The sequence below is a fragment of the Pseudophryne corroboree genome, chromosome 7, assembly GCF_028390025.1.
Source record: "Pseudophryne corroboree isolate aPseCor3 chromosome 7, aPseCor3.hap2, whole genome shotgun sequence".
Taxonomy (NCBI): Eukaryota; Metazoa; Chordata; class Amphibia; order Anura; family Myobatrachidae; genus Pseudophryne; species Pseudophryne corroboree.
Window position 1 is genome coordinate 348,112,471 of NC_086450.1, and position 15,868 is coordinate 348,128,338.

At 48.5% G+C, this 15,868-nt stretch overlaps 1 protein-coding gene across 1 annotated transcript in view; it reads right to left on the minus strand.

The window, feature by feature from the left end:
- The window catches only part of LOC134945246 (cytochrome b-c1 complex subunit 2, mitochondrial), a 49,453-nt gene that overhangs the window by 13,956 nt on the left and 19,629 nt on the right, over positions 1-15,868 (minus strand). Inside the window, exons 2-3 of the mRNA XM_063934418.1 lie at positions 13,508-13,585; positions 9,303-9,452 (exon numbers count right to left, since the gene is read on the minus strand). Of these exons, the coding sequence (XP_063790488.1) occupies positions 9,303-9,452; positions 13,508-13,585 (228 nt within the window). The remainder of the gene's footprint in view (positions 1-9,302; positions 9,453-13,507; positions 13,586-15,868) is intronic.

Consider the following 15,868-nt stretch of genomic DNA (forward strand, 5'->3'; position numbering starts at 1 on the left):
CACAATCTCTTGGTTAAGATGGAAAGATGATACCACTTTAGGTAGATAACCGGGTCGAGTTCGAAGAACTGCCCAGTCACCGTGAAAAAAAAAAAAAAAAAAAGGGTGGACGACAGGACAAAGTGCCTAAGCCCGACACCCTCCTAGCAGAGGCAATAGCCAGCAGAAACACGACCTTAAGCGTAACGCATTTAAGGTCCACAGACTCAAGAGGTTCAAATGGAGACTCTTGCAGGGCATTTAAGACAACAGACAGATCCCATGGAGCCACAGGAGGGACATAGGGTGTTTTATGGATTCAGCCTCCCTAAGTGAAAGTATGAACATCAGGAATAGACACCATTTTTCTCTGAAACCACACCGACAAGGCAGATATGTAAACCTTGAGGGTGGCCAGACAAAGGCCTAAATCTAGGCCTTGTTGCAGAAAAGCCAAAAGCCTGGAAGTTCTGAACGAATAGGCATTTGTTCTATTACTGTTCTAATTGTAAAGCGCAAAGGAATATATGATTCACTATATAAGAAACGGTTAATAAATAAATAATTCTTAGCAGCACACTATGTGAAGTAAGAATTCCAGACCCTGTAATAAATCTGTGCAGAAGTCGTTTTTTGCGGGCTTTCAACATACTGTAGTTTGAATAACCGCCTCGGAGAATCCTTTGGCCCTCAGGAGTGAAGCTTCAAGAGCCACGCCCGTCAAAGCCTGTCTGGCCAGGTCCGGATAGACAAGGGCCCTGAACGAGGTGGTCGGGGCGTTGAGGAAGTAGAAGAGGACGATCTAATTGCTAGACCCTGCAGGTCTGACAACCAATGCCGTCTGGGACACGCTGGAGCAACTAGAAGTAGTATTCCTCTTTCTTGCTTGAACTTCCGTAGTACCCTGGGCAGGAGTGGTACTGGAGGGAGCACGTATGGCAGCCGAAAGTTCCATGGAATTGCCAGTGCGTCCACGAACGCTGCTTGAGGATCCCTTGTCCTTGATCTGAAGACTGGAACCTTGTGATTGTGTCGAGACGCCATCAGGTCTACATCTGGTAGGCCCCACTCGTCCACTAAGAGTTGAAAGACTTCCGGATGAAGACTCCACTCTCCGGCGTGAATGTCCTGATGACTGAGTAAATCTGCTTCCCAGTTGAGGACTTCGGAAATGAACACTGCCGATATTGCTGGCAGATGGCGTTCCGCCCAACGGAGGATTTTTGACAGAGATGCTCCAACGCCGCAGACTGGAGTCCGTTGTCAGGAGGACCCAGTTGTAGATCCAGAAGGGACGGCCCCTGCTCAACTGTTGGTCCTGTAGCCACCAGCTCAGTGACAGACGAACCTCCGGAGTCAAGGAGATCATTTGAGACCTGATCAGATGGGGCAGGCCGTCCCACTCAGAAAGGATTAACCTCTGCAAAGGGCGGGAATGAAATTGAGCGTACTCTACCATGTCGAAAGCAGACACCATGAGGCCTAGTACTTGCATCGCCGAGTGTATCGACACTCTTAGGCGAGAGGGGAAGTATCTAATCCTGTCCTGAAGCTTCAGGACTTTCTCTGGAGACTGCAACAATCTCTGGCTGTGTGTGTCCAGCAGTACCCCCAGGTGCATCATGCTACGAGTAAACCAGTGAGATGTGCAAGGTGATAAAAGCAAAAGCCAATCAGCTCCAATATGTAAATGAACAGTTAGGATCTGATTGGCTGGTGCCTTTATCACTTTGCACATCTCACTGGTTTATCACTTCCTTATGACTTCTCCAAGTTAATATATCTGCCCCATGGTACCACAACAAACCTGCCAAGAGAGGGCCGGCCACCAAAACTCAGACTGGGCAAGAAGAGCATTAATCAGAGAGGCAGGCAGCACAGATACCAAAGGTAACACTGAAGGAGCTGCAGAGTTCCACAGCAGAGACTGGTGTATCTGCACATGTGACCACAATAAGCCGTACACTCCATAGTGCGAGACAGTGCCCTGCAGTCCCGGAGATCAGCCCTGCTACTTGTGTAAAGATGGCGCCAAAATCTCTGTGAGGGAGTGAGGGAGAGACAAATGCAGCTCCAGGGCGGGTACACCAGCAGTAGATGGCGCCCGGAGCTGGGGGAGGGGCTACAGGTCAGCGCCTTATCCCCTATGCTGGTCCTCACCACTGGGTACTGTGGAGCCTATGTAAAACGGATTTTAGTAAATCCGACCTGTGCTTCCTGCCCTGGTGGATATACTGGGGTCCCTGCACCAGCGGCGCGGTCCCAGGTTTACCGGCGGGTCCCATCTGGGGGACCCTCTTACCTCCTCCCTGATGTGCAGCCACGCGTTCCAGGAGAGCGTCAGCGGTTGTGTGCCTGAAGACCGGTGCGCTTCCACTGCAAGTACCCGGGAACCCAGCAACGTATGCAGTGCTGCTGGGGAGGCCATGGAGCCGCAGCACAGAATGTCAGCATAACAAACAGTGCTGCAGCCCTTGAAGTATTCTTAAAAAGCTCTTTTCAGGGCTACCTAGCGCAGCCCCATCTGTTAAGTGACCTGCTCTGCAGGAACCAACTTACAAACTGAGCTCCAGTGCTTGGAGGCGGGGTTATAGAGGAGGCAGTGCAGTGCATCCTGGGAACAGTCAAAGCTTTAGCCTGTTGGTGCCCCGGATCAAGCATGTAAATTAAATAGCAAATCTCCACACCCCAACTGTAAATCAGCCGCGATGGTAGAGTTGGTATCCGCCTTCTTCCGTATATTTTCACCAGGGTCTTTGAAATAGAATCCCTTGAAAAATAAGAATTTACTTACCGATAATTCTATTTCTCATAGTCCGTAGTGGATGCTGGGGACTCCGTAAGGACCATGGGGGATAGCGGCTCCGCAGGAGACTGGGCACATCTAAAGAAAGCTTTAGGACTATCTGGTGTGCACTGGCTCCTCCCCCTATGACCCTCCTCCAAGCCTCAGTTAGGATACTGTGCCCGGACGAGTGTACACAATAAGGAAGGATTTTGAATCCCGGGTAAGACTCATACCAGCCACACTAATCACACCGTATAACCTGTGATCTGAACCCAGTTAACAGCATGATAACAAAGGAGCCTCTGAAAAGATGGCTCACAACAATAATAACCCGATTTTTGTAACAATAACTATGTACAAGTATTGCAGACAATCCGCACTTGGGATGGGCGCCCAGCATCCACTACGGACTATGAGAAATAGAATTATCGGTAAGTAAATTCTTATTTTCTCTAACGTCCTAAGTGGATGCTGGGGACTCCGTAAGGACCATGGGGATTATACCAAAGCTCCCAAACGGGCGGGAAAGTGCGGATGACTCTGCAGCACCAAATGAGAGAACTCAAGGTCCTCCTCAGCCAGGGTATCAAATTTGTAGAATTTAGCAAACGTGTTTGCCCCTGACCAAGTAGCTGCTCGGCAAAGTTGTAAAGCCGAGACCCCTCGGGCAGCCGCCCAAGATGAGCCCACCTTCCTTGTGGAGTGGGCATTTACAAATTTTTGGCTGTGGCAGGCCTGTCACAGAATGTGCAAGCTGAATTGTACTACAAATCCAACGAGCAATCGTCTGCTTATCAGCAGGAGCACCCAGCTTGTTGGGTGCATACAGGATAAACAGCGAGTCAGATTTTCTGACTCCAGCCGTCCTGGAAACATATATTTTCAGGGCCCTGACTACGTCTAGCAACTTGGAATCCTCCAAGTCCCTAGTAGCCGCAGGCACCACAATAGGCTGGTTTAAGTGAAATGCTGAAAACCACCTTAGGAAGAAATTGAGGCCGAGTCCTCAATTCTGCCCTATCCGTATGAAAAAATTAGGTAAGGGCTTTTATAGGATAAAGCCGCCAATTCTGATACACGCCTGGCTGAAGCCAGGGCTAACATCATTACCATTTTCTATGTGAGATATTTTAAGTCCACAGTGGTGAGTGGTTCAAACCAATGTGATTTTAGGAATCCCAAAACTACATTGAGATCCCAAGGTGCCACCGGAGGCACAAAAGGAGGCTGTATATGCAGTACCCCCTTGACAAACGTCTGAACTTCAGGAACTGAAGCTAGTTCTTTTTGGAAGAATATTGACAGGGCCGAAATTTGAACCTTAATGGACCCTAATTTTAGGCCCATAGACAGTCCTGTTTGCAGGAAATGCAGGAAACGACCCAGTTGAAATTCCTCTGTAGGGGCCTTCCTGGCCACACCACGCAACATATTTACGCCAAATACGGTGATAATGTTGCACAGTTACATCCTTCCTGGCTTTGATCAGGGTAGGGATGACTTCATCCGGAATGCCTTTTTCCTTCAGGATCCGGCGTTCAACCGCCATGCCGTCAAACGCAGCCGCGGTAAGTCTTGAAACAGACATGGTCCCTGCTGGAGCAGGTCCTTTCTTAGAGGTAGAGGCCACGGGTCTTCCGTGAGCATCTCTTGAAGTTCCGGGTACCAAGTCCTTCTTGGCCAATCCGGAGCCACGAGTATAGTCTTTACTCCTCTCCTTCTTATGATTCTCAATACCTTGGGTATGAGAGGCAGAGGAGGGAACACATACACTGATCGGTACACCCACAGTGTTACCAGAGCGTCCACAGCTATTGCCTGAGGGTCCCTTGACCTGGCGCAATATCTGTCCAGTTTTTTGTTGAGGCGGGACGCCATCATGTCCACCTTTGGTTTTTCCCAACGGTTCACAATCATGTGGAAGACTTCTGGGTGAAGTCCCCACTCCCCCGGGTGGAGATCGTGTCTGCTGAGGAAGTCTGCTTCCCAGTTGTCCACTCCCGGAATGAACACTGCTGACAGTGCTATCACATGATTTTCCGCCCAGCGAAGAATCCTTGTAACTTCCGTCATTGCCCTCCTGCTTCTTGTGCCGCCCTGTCTGTTTACGTGGGCGACTGCCGTGATGTTGTCCGACTGGATCAACACCGACTGACCCTGAAGCAGAGGCCTTGCCTGACTTATGGCATTGTAAATGGCCCTTAGTTCCAGGATATTTATGTGAAGTGACGTTTCCATGCTTGACCACAAGCCCTGGAAATTTCTTCCCTGTGTGACTGCTCCCCAGCCTCTCAGGCTGGCATCCGTGGTCACCAGGACCCAATCCTGAATGCCGAATCTGCGGCCCTCTAGGAGATGAGCACTCTAACCACCACAGGAGAGACACCCTTGTCCTTGGAGACAGGGTTATCCGCTGATGCATTTGAAGATGCGATCCGGACCATTTGTCCAGCAGATCCCACTGAAAAGTTCTTGCGTGGAATCTGCCGAATGGAATCGCTTCGTAAGAAGCCACCATCTTTCCCAGGACTTTTGTGCATTGATGCACTGACACCTGGCCTGGTCTTAGGAGGTTCCTGACTAGGTCAGATAACTCCCTGGCTTTCTCCTCCGGGAGAAACACCTTTTTCTGTACTGTGTCCAGAATCATCCCTAGGAACAGCAGACGTGTCGTCGGAATCAGCTGCGATTTTGGAATATTTAGAATCCAACCGTGCTGTCGTAGTACTATTTGAGATAGAGGTCGGAGTAGCACTAACTGTTCTCTGGACCTTGCCCTTATCAGGAGATTGTCCAAGTAAGGGATAATTAAGACGCCTTTTCTTCGAAGAAGAATCATCATTTCGGCCATTACCTTGGTAAAGACCCGGGGTGCCGTGGACAATCCAAACGGCAGCGTCTGAAACTGATGATGACAGTTCTGTACCACAAACCTGAGGTACCCTTGGTGAGAAGGGCAAATTGGGACATGGAGGTAAGCATCCTTGATGTCCAGAGACACCATATAGTCCCCTTCTTCCAGGTTCGCTATCACTGCTCTGAGTGACTCCATCTTGAACTTGAACCTTCTTATGTAAGTGTTCAAGGATTTCAGATTTAAAATGGGTCTCACCGAGCCGTCCGGCTTCGGTACCACAAACAGCGTGGAATAATACCCCTTTCCCTGTTGTAGGAGGAGTACCTTGATTATCACCTGCTGGGAATACAGCTTGTGAATGGCTTCCAATATCGCCTCCCTGTCGGGGGGAGACGTTGGTAAAGCAGACTTCAGGAACCGGCGAGGGGGAGACGTCTCGAATTCCAATTTGTACCCCTGAGATACTACCTGCAGGATCCAGGGGTCCACTTGCGAGTGAGCCCACTGCGCGCTGAAAATCTTGAGACGGGCCCCCACCGTGCCTGAGTCCGCTTGTAAGGCCCCAGCGTCATGCTGAGGACTTGGCAGAAGCGGGGGAGGGCTTCTGTTCGTGGGAAGAGGCTGCCTGCTGCAGTCTTTTTCCCCTTCCTCTGCCCCGGGGCAGATATGAGTGGCCTTTTGCCCGCTTGCCCTTATGGGGACGAAAGGACTGAGCCTGAAAAGACGGTATCTTTTTCTGCTGCGAGGTGACTTGGGGTAGAAAGGTGGATTTCCCGGCCGTTGCCGTGGTCACCAAGTCCGATAGACCGACCCCAAATAACTCCTCCCCTTTATACGGCAATACTTCCATATGCCGTTTGGAATCCGCATCCCCTGACCACTGTCGCGTCCATAATCCTCTTCTGGCAGAAATGGACATCGCACTTACTCTTGATGCCAGAGTGCAAATATCCCTCTGTGCATCTCGCATATATAGAAACGCATCTTTTAAACGCTCTATAGTCAATAATATATTGTCCCTGTCCAGGGTATCAATATTTTCAGTCAGGGAATCCGACCAAGCCACCCCAGCACTGCACATCCAGGCTGAGGCGATTGCTGGTCGCAGTATAATACCAGTATGTGTGTATATACTTTTTAGGACATTTTCCAGCTTCCTATCAGCTGGTTCCTTGAGGGCGGCCGTATCAGGAGACGGTAACGCCACTTGTTTTGATAAGCGTGTGAGCGCCTTATCCACCCTAGGGGGTGTTTCCCAGCGCGCCCTAACCTCTGGCGGGAAAGGGTATAATGCCAATATTTTTTTATTTTTTTTATCGGGGGAAACCCACGCTTCATCACACACCTCATTTAATTCATCTGATTCAGGAAAAACTACGGGTAGTTTTTTCACACCCCACATAATACCCTTTTTTGTGGTACTTGTAGTATCAGAAATGTTCGAAACCTCCTTCATTGCCGTGATCATGTAACGTGTAGCCCTACTGGAAAATACGTTTGTTTCTTCACCGTCGACACTGGAGTCAGTGTCCGTGTCTGTATCGACCTGATGTAACGGGCGCTTTAGAGCCCCTGACGGTGTTTGAGACGCCTGTATTAACTGATTATCCGGCTGTCTCATGTCGTCAACAGACTTTTGTAAAGTGCTGACACTATCACGTAATTCTTTCCATAAGATCATCCAGTCAGGTGTCGACTCCCTAGAGGGTGACATCACTAACACAGGCAATTGCTCCGCCTCCACACCATTTTCCTCCTCATACATGTCGACACAACGTACCGACACACCGCACACACACAGGGAATGCTCTGATAGAGGACAGGACCCCACTAGCCCTTTGGGGAGACAGAGGGAGAGTTTGCCAGCACACACCAGAGCGCTATATTATATTATATATATATATATATATATATATATATATATATATATATATATATATATATATACACAGGGATAACCTTATATAAGTGTTTTTCCCTAATATAGCTGCTGTATATCTTTATATGCCAATTTTATGCCCCCCCTCTCTTGTTTTACCCTGTTTCTGTAGTGCAGGACTGCAGGGGAGAGTCAGGGAGCCTTCCTCCAACGGAGCTGTGAGGAAAAAATGGCGCCAGTGTGCTGAGGAGATAGGCTCCGCCCCCTTTTCGGCGGCCTTTCTCCCGCTTTTTTATTGTAATTTAGGCAGGGGTTAAATACATCCATATAGCCCAGGAGCTATATGTGATGTATTTTTAGCCAAAAAAAGGTATTTCTATTGCGTCTCAGGGCGCCCCCCCCCAGCGCCCTGCACCCTCAGTGACCGGAGTGTGAAGTGTGCTGAGAGCAATGGCGCACAGCTGCGGTGCTGTGCGCTACCTTAATGAAGACAGGACGTCTTCTGCCGCCGATTTTCCGGACTCTTCTGTCTTCTGGCTCTGTAAGGGGGCCGGCGGTGCGGCTCCGGGACCCATCCATGGCTGGGCCTGTGATCGTCCCTCTGGAGCTAATGTCCAGTAGCCTAAGAAGCCCAATCCACTCTGCACGCAGGTGAGTTCACTTCTTCTCCCCTTAGTCCCTCGATGCAGTGAGCCTGTTGCCAGCAGGTCTCACTGAAAGTAAAAACCTACTTTAAACTTTTTCTCTAAGCAGCTCAGGAGAGCCACCTAGATTGCACCCTTCTCGTTCGGGCACAAAATCTTAACTGAGGCTTGGAGGAGGGTCATAGGGGGAGGAGCCAGTGCACACCAGGTAGTCCTAAAGCTTTTTACTTTGTGCCCAGTCTCCTGCGGAGCCGCTATTCCCCATGGTCCTTACGGAGTCCCCAGCATCCACTTAGGACGTTAGAGAAAATTAGTTTAGTTTATTGGCCCATTTTATTTAGACATGACTTTAATAGCATCAATACACATCAGTCATGTTTGGTAACCTCCCTATTTAGTGGATTTGAGGCAGCTGCATACAAGAGTACACCCTTACTAGTCTGGAACCTCTCTGCCGTGACAGGCCTGACAGAATCTGCAATTACTATGCAGCAGATTAACCAAGCAAAAATCACACTCGTCTGAGGCATGTCCTACTATTCTGTATAAAGCACATTCATATAAAATGCTAGGACATGCTAGAGGGGAGAGATCTCTGTCTGGTTATTATGGAGCTCACCAGCATAGTAACAGCATATATTAACCATGACAGACTCACCATGGTGAAATGTAGCAGAGATGATAGGAAAGCCAGATGAGGGGTGAGGGGTGGGGGGCGGGTGCATAGTTCTTATGTCTTTTTGAAAACAACCACTCATAATGCTGGCCATACATTAGTACAACTTGCATTAGATGCATGTCGTACTAATGATCATCCTCGCCAGCCACCAGGCATGCGATAGACTGTACGGTGCTTTTGCACCATGCAATCCATCATACCTCCGCAATTGCCGGGATCAGCTGATCATGTGTGCACGACATATCAGCTGATGCGAAGTGCAACCTACAGGGTCAAGCATCGTATTAACAAGCAGTGCATGCAATGGGTTCGAATGATAGGTCGATACAGTGTATTCGTACACGATATTGACCTAGTGTATGGCCAGCATTACACACTACATAGTACATTATGCCGTTTGAGTGAAGGATCCCTTTAATTAACTTAAGCTTTCTGAAACTATAATAGTTAGCAGGTTAATTGTGCAAAAGACTTACCAAGTTAGATGCAAGACGTAATACATGATTAACACCCAGACTGTTGGCATTTTCATATCTGCTTCCTGCCTTTATAAATACTCCGATCTTAGAAGCAGGGGAGTAGTTTTCTAGAGAAGCAATTACCAGTCCATTTGGCAACTTTGTGATCTGTAAGACAATTGCAAAATATACTATGAGACAGAACCGCATAGACGGAGTACAGTCCAATTCACTTTATTTCCACATCAGGCAGATTACACAATACATGCAGGTTGTCTTTGAACCGCAGCACAACGTTCCAAGTTCTAATAAGCACAAGTAGGACGGATTTCAAATGGCTCCTAACGTAACCCCAGACCCCAACCTATCGCCTGCCCACTTGCTGGCATCAGGACCAAATACTACTAAACAAACAAGTTGTAGTGATTAGCCCAGCTATACACAAGCCTCACAACAGGCACAGCTAAAACCCGGACTGGATTCAGACATATTGCTGCTGCAAGGCTGCAAAATCCTGCCGTTCCATATGGAATTATAGCCTCTAGACAGAAGCTAGCACAATGCCTGTAATCGCCAGCTGCCCCAAGCTAGGAGCTAGCACAGTGCCTGTAATCGTCATAAGCCTCTAGACGGTTATCACAGTGGCTGTATCTATCATCTGCCTCAAGGCAGGTACAAGCACAGGGCCTGTAAGGGTCAAATGCCTCAAGTCAGGAATTAGCAGAACTACCATAACCACCAAATGTGCACATTTTCGAACAAGAACAGTGACAGTAATCCCTGCATACATGAAGCCAGGAACTATTTCTGTACCAGTAACTGTCAACTGGCTGGAGCCTGGAATATTTAGCTACGATTACTATTTTGCTGCCTTATGGAACAAGTTTACTGACAGAAAGACAGAGAGATTGATTTATGGCGAGAACTTCCCTTTGTTAAATCTCTTTCTGCGAGGTACACTGGGTTCCACAGAGACAACATCAGGGTGTAGAGTGGGATCTTGATCTGAGGCACCAACAGGCGGACCGCCCAAGAAGGTCCAACAGACAGTAGTATGGGCTCTGATGGTAGAAGGAGCTGGAAGGCCAGCCTGTACATAAGCATGTGCAATCACCATTCTAATCAATCTGGCCAAGATCTGCTTATTAGCAGGCCAGCCACTTTTATGAAAACCAAAAAGAACAAAGAGAATCAGATCTCCTAAGCGAAGCTGTTCTCTTCACATAAATACGGAGAGTCTGTACCACATCCAAAGACCACTCTCTGGAGGATAAACCAGGAGAGGTAAAGGCCGGAACCACAATCTCTTGGTTAAGGTGGAAAGAGGACACCACCTTAGGCAGATAACCAGGGCGAGTTCTAAGAACTGCACGGTCAAAAATCAGAAAGGGTGACCGACAGGACAGGGCACCCATGTCTGAAACCCATCTAGCAGAGGCAATAGCCAGCAAAAACAAGACCTTAAGAGTAAGCCACTTAAGGTCCACAGACTCAAGAGGTTCAAACGGAGACTCTTGTAAGGCGTCCAGAATCACCGACAAATCCCAAGGAGCCATAGGGAAGATGAATCCGTAAAACACCCTGAGTGAATGTATGAACGTCAGGCAGAGTTGCAATTTCTCTGAAACCATATCGACAAGGCAGAAATATGAACATTGAGGGAGGCCAGATGAAGGCCTAAGTCCAGGCCCTGTTGCAGGAAAGCCAAAAGTTTGGCAGTACTGAACTTGTACGAGTCATAATGGTTAGTCAAAACCAGGCAAAATAATTCCAGACACTATGATAAATCTGAGCAGATGCCGGTTTACGGGCCTTTAACATAGTTTGAATAACTGCCTCAGAAAATCCTTTGGCCCTCAGTACGGAAGCTTAAAGAGCCATGCCGTCAAAGCCAGCCGGGCCAAATCCTGGTAGACACAAAAGCCCTGAACAAGGTGGTCTGGCGTTGCGGAAGTAGAAAACGCTCTATTGAGAGACCCTGCAGGTCTGAGAACCAATGCAGTATGGGACACGCTGGAGCGATTAGAAGTAGTATTCTTCCTTCTTGCTTGAACTTCCTTATCATCATGGGCAGAAGTGACACCGGAGGGAACACGTATGGCAGCCGAAAGTTCCATGGAATTGCCAGGGCGTCCACGAACGCTGCTTGAGGATCCCTTGTCCTTGCTCCGAAGACCAGAACCTTGTGATTGTGTCGAGACGCCATTAGGTCTACATCTGGTAGGCCCCACTTGTCAACTAGGAGTTGAAAGACTTCGGGATGAAGACTCCACTCTCCGGCGTGTACGTCCTAACGACTGAGGAAGTCCGCTTCCCAGTTGAGGTCTCTCGCAATGAACACTGCCGATATGGCTGGCAGATGGCGTTACGCCCAACGAAGGATTTTTGATACTCCTATGCGGCACTTTACCGCGATCCAGCACGGCCGTAAGAGACGGGCCATGCGCGCGCTGGCACTGATTACTGGGCAGCTTGCTCCACTAGCCACCAGGGTACTATTCAGGGTACAGGTCAGGGGGATTTAGTATAATTCCCCTGTTTTATATTCTGCACGCACACCCGGCGGGGATGCCAGCAGGGGGAGCAGGTTGGACCTGAGGCTCCTCCCCCCAGCCCCAGGGCGCCATTTTTACAATGTTCCCGCCCTGGAGCTGCCTCCTTCTCCTTCACTCCTGGTCAGCGGCCATTTCAGCTTGAGCTTTGCTGTTCCTGGGATTGCTGGGGCAAATCCTCCTCTGTGGAACCGCCTGACTGCCAGTGCTGTGCTTCCTACAGGACCAGTAGCGGATCTTGCCACGGGCAAGCAGGACTTTTGCCCAGGGCGCCGCCTTCCGGAGGTCGCCGCAGCAGGGCAAGATCCGCTACTGCCCAGCTGCCCTCCGCTACTGCCCCCAGGTGCCCGCTCCGAAGGGAACTAGATGCGTAGCGTCTAGTTTCCCTTCATGGAGAGGACCTTTACTGCGCACCGCACAGCGTTTCAGCAGCGCTACTCTAAACAGGGGGCGTAACTGACCACGCCCCCTGCACGAAACCACGCCCCCTACTTCCCGCCCGGGGCGCAAACAGCGCTGGAACCGGCCCTGTACAGGACACTTGAGTATTCTACCTGTCACTGGTATTGTGTTAGTTAAGAAAGAGTGCATACCTTCAGGGTTGTGTGGTACAAACACCCTGTGATATACATCCAGTGCTTACTGTGTTTGCTATATCTGTTATCACATATAGCCATACTGAGTATTACTTTGTATTGCTAGTCCAGTGCAGTTTATGGTACATTTGTGACTATATATCTATGTGTGCGCACGCATGTAGCTGCTGCGTGGTTGCCTTATAGCAGGGAATTTCACTCAGCATGCTATTCCTATATTGCTATACCTGAGGGGGCCAAGTGTTTCAGGTTTTTCAATTTTCAATGTAGGATTATATCACAAGATATACTGTCGGGGTATTTTTGCTTGTGATTTATAGTCACCATATATTCTATATCTATTGAACCTCCAGTCTGTGCCATCTGAGTGTTCTTGCTAGGTATAGTGCTGCTATACCTTGTACCAGGTTGCCCATTATTGTGCACATAGTTATGTCTGCTACACGTGGCAACGACATTGGGGCCTCTCCCACACTGCGTGGTAGTGAGGCAGCTGACGCAACGTAGGATAATTTAGCAGCTGAGAGTTCAGGGGGTTCATTACCCCCCAGTGGGTCAATAGCGCTTGGGGCATCACAGGATCCGCCTAAGGCTACATTCTCCACATTGCTATGCACGTTTGTGACTAAATTGACGTCCCCTGTGGGACCAATCTAATCCTCAAGTACCACCAAAAGGCCATGTTTGCAGGATTTCAATTCTGTGGAAGCAGGTGGGATAATTACTGCTCCACCAAACTATATTAACCTGTGCATGATTATAGATATTCTAAACTATGGTGCAGATGTATTAACCTGGAGAAAGGATAAAGAAGTGACAAAGCAGTGATAAGCGCAAGGTGATCACGCACATGCCGATCATTACGGATTTGAAAAATTACAGGAGCTGACTTGCTGGTGTGTTATCACCTTGCACTTATCACTGCTTTATCCCTTCTCCAGGCTTCATAAATCTGCCCCATTATCTGTTGGTACTTGAAGATTGCACCGGAAAACTGCCAGATTCCACCACCCACTTTAGGATAGCCATACAACCTAATTCTATGTGTAGTCACCACCAACTGAAGATAACTCACCTCAAGCTCCTCTGGATGAAGACGCACACTAACAGCAGCTTCAGGCCTTTTGGCTGCTTTTGCAGAATACAGTCTTCTCTGTAATTGAACAAAATACATTTATTAAATAACACATCTAGGCAAAACTTCCGCAATGAAATTCAGCATTTGTCATTTTAAAAGAAAAAAGCAGAACTGTATGAGCGATTAGCAGTTTTGGCCTCAGACACTTACTACTTGATGCAGGTAAAAATAGGGATCACTCAGTGCCTGCCACCACTTGCTTCTGAGAGATGATCAACCACACGGGTATAGTAAAGTAGGGATGGCCATCAACCATCAATGATTTAAAATCATTGATGGTCTATGCCAGATGTCAAATACTTTAGCCATTGATGGTGAACCACATGCCACATGGTTTCCTGCCATCGATGGTAATGACCAGCCACGATTCCCCCCCCCCCCCCTCCCTTACAATGTGTCTGGACACTGACCATAGTTCCGCCCACAGCCCACTTAATTGTAAAGCAGGGATAACCATTGATGGGTTAAACCATTGATGGCTCCCTAGCAGATAGTTTTATACCACTGATGGTTGCAACAATAGAAAATAATAAGATTTTACTCACCGGTAAATCTATTTCTCGTAGTCCGTAGTGGATGCTGGGGACTCCGTAAGGACCATGGGGAATAGACGGGCTCCGCAGGAGACTGGGCACAACTAAAAGAAAGATTAGGTACTATCTGGTGTGCACTGGCTCCTCCCTCTATGCCCCTCCTCCAGACCTCAGTTAGGATACTGTGCCCGGAAGAGCTGACACAATAAGGAAGGATTTTGAATCCCGGGTAAGACTCATACCAGCCACACTGTATAACTCGTGATACTATACCCAATTAACAGTATGAAATATAACTGAGCCTCTCAACAGATGGCTCAACAATAACCCTTTAGTTAGGCAATAACTGTATACAAGTATTGCAGACAATCCGCACTTGGGATGGGCGCCCAGCATCCACTACGGACTACGAGAAATAGATTTACCTGTGAGTAAAATCTTATTTTCTCTGACGTCCTAGTGGATGCTGGGGACTCCGTAAGGACCATGGGGATTATACCAAAGCTCCCAAACGGGCGGGAGAGTGCGGAAGACTCTGCAGCACCGAATGAGAGAACTCAAGGTCCTCCTCAGCCAGGGTATCAAATTTGTAGAATTTAGCAAACGTGTTTGCCCCTGACCAAGTTGCAGCTCGGCAAAGTTGTAAAGCCGAGACCCCTCGGGTAGCCTCCCAAGATGAGCCCACTTTCCTCGTGGAATGGGCTGTTACTGATTTAGGATGCGGCAATCCAGCCGCAGAATGCTCTAGCTGAATTGTGCTACAATTTCAGCGAGCAATAGTCTGCTTAGAAGCAGGAGCACCTATTTTGTTGGGTGCCTACAGGATAAAAAAAAAAACGAGTCAGTTTTCCTGACCCCAGCCGTCCTGGAAATATAAATTTTTAAGGCCCTGACTACGTCCAGTAACTTGGAATCTTCCAAGTCCCTAGTAGCCGCAGGCACTGCAATAGGTTGGTTCAAGTGAAAAGCTGATACCACCTTAGGGAGAAACTGGGGACGAGTCCTCAATTCTGCCCTATCCATATGGAAAATCAGATAAGGTCTTTTACATGACAAAGCCGCCAATTCTGACACACGCCTGGCCGAAGCCAAGGCCAATAACATGACCACTTTCCACGTGAGATATTTCAAATCCACAGTTTCAAGTGGCTCAAATCAATGTGATTTTAAGAAACTCAACACCACGTTGAGATCCCAAGGTGCCACAGAAGGCACAAAAAAGGGGCTGAATATGTAGCACTCCCTTTACAAATGTCTGAACTCCAGGCAGTGTAGCCAGTTCTTTCTGGAAGAAAATCGACAGAGCCGAAATCTGGACCTTAATGGAACCCAATTTTAGGCCCATAGTCACTCCTGACTGTCGGAAGTGCAGAAAACGACCCAGCTGGCATTCCTCTGTTGGGGCCTTCCTGGCCTCATACCACGCAACATATTTTCGCCAAATATGGTGATAATGGTTTGCGGTTACTTCTTTCCTGGCTTTTATCAGCGTAGGAATGACTTCCTCCGGAATGCCCTTTTGCTTTAGGATCCGGAATTCAACCGCCATGCCGTCCAACGCAGCCGCGGTAAGTCTTGGAACAGACAGGGCCCCTGCTGTAGCAGATCCTGTCTGAGCGGTAGAGGCCATGGGTCCTCTGATATTATTTCTTGAAGTTCTGGGTACCAAGCTCTTCTTGGCCCATCCGGAACCACGAGTATCGTTCTTACTCCTCGTATTCTTATTAGTCTCAGTACCTTTGGTATGAGAGGCAGAGGAGGGAAT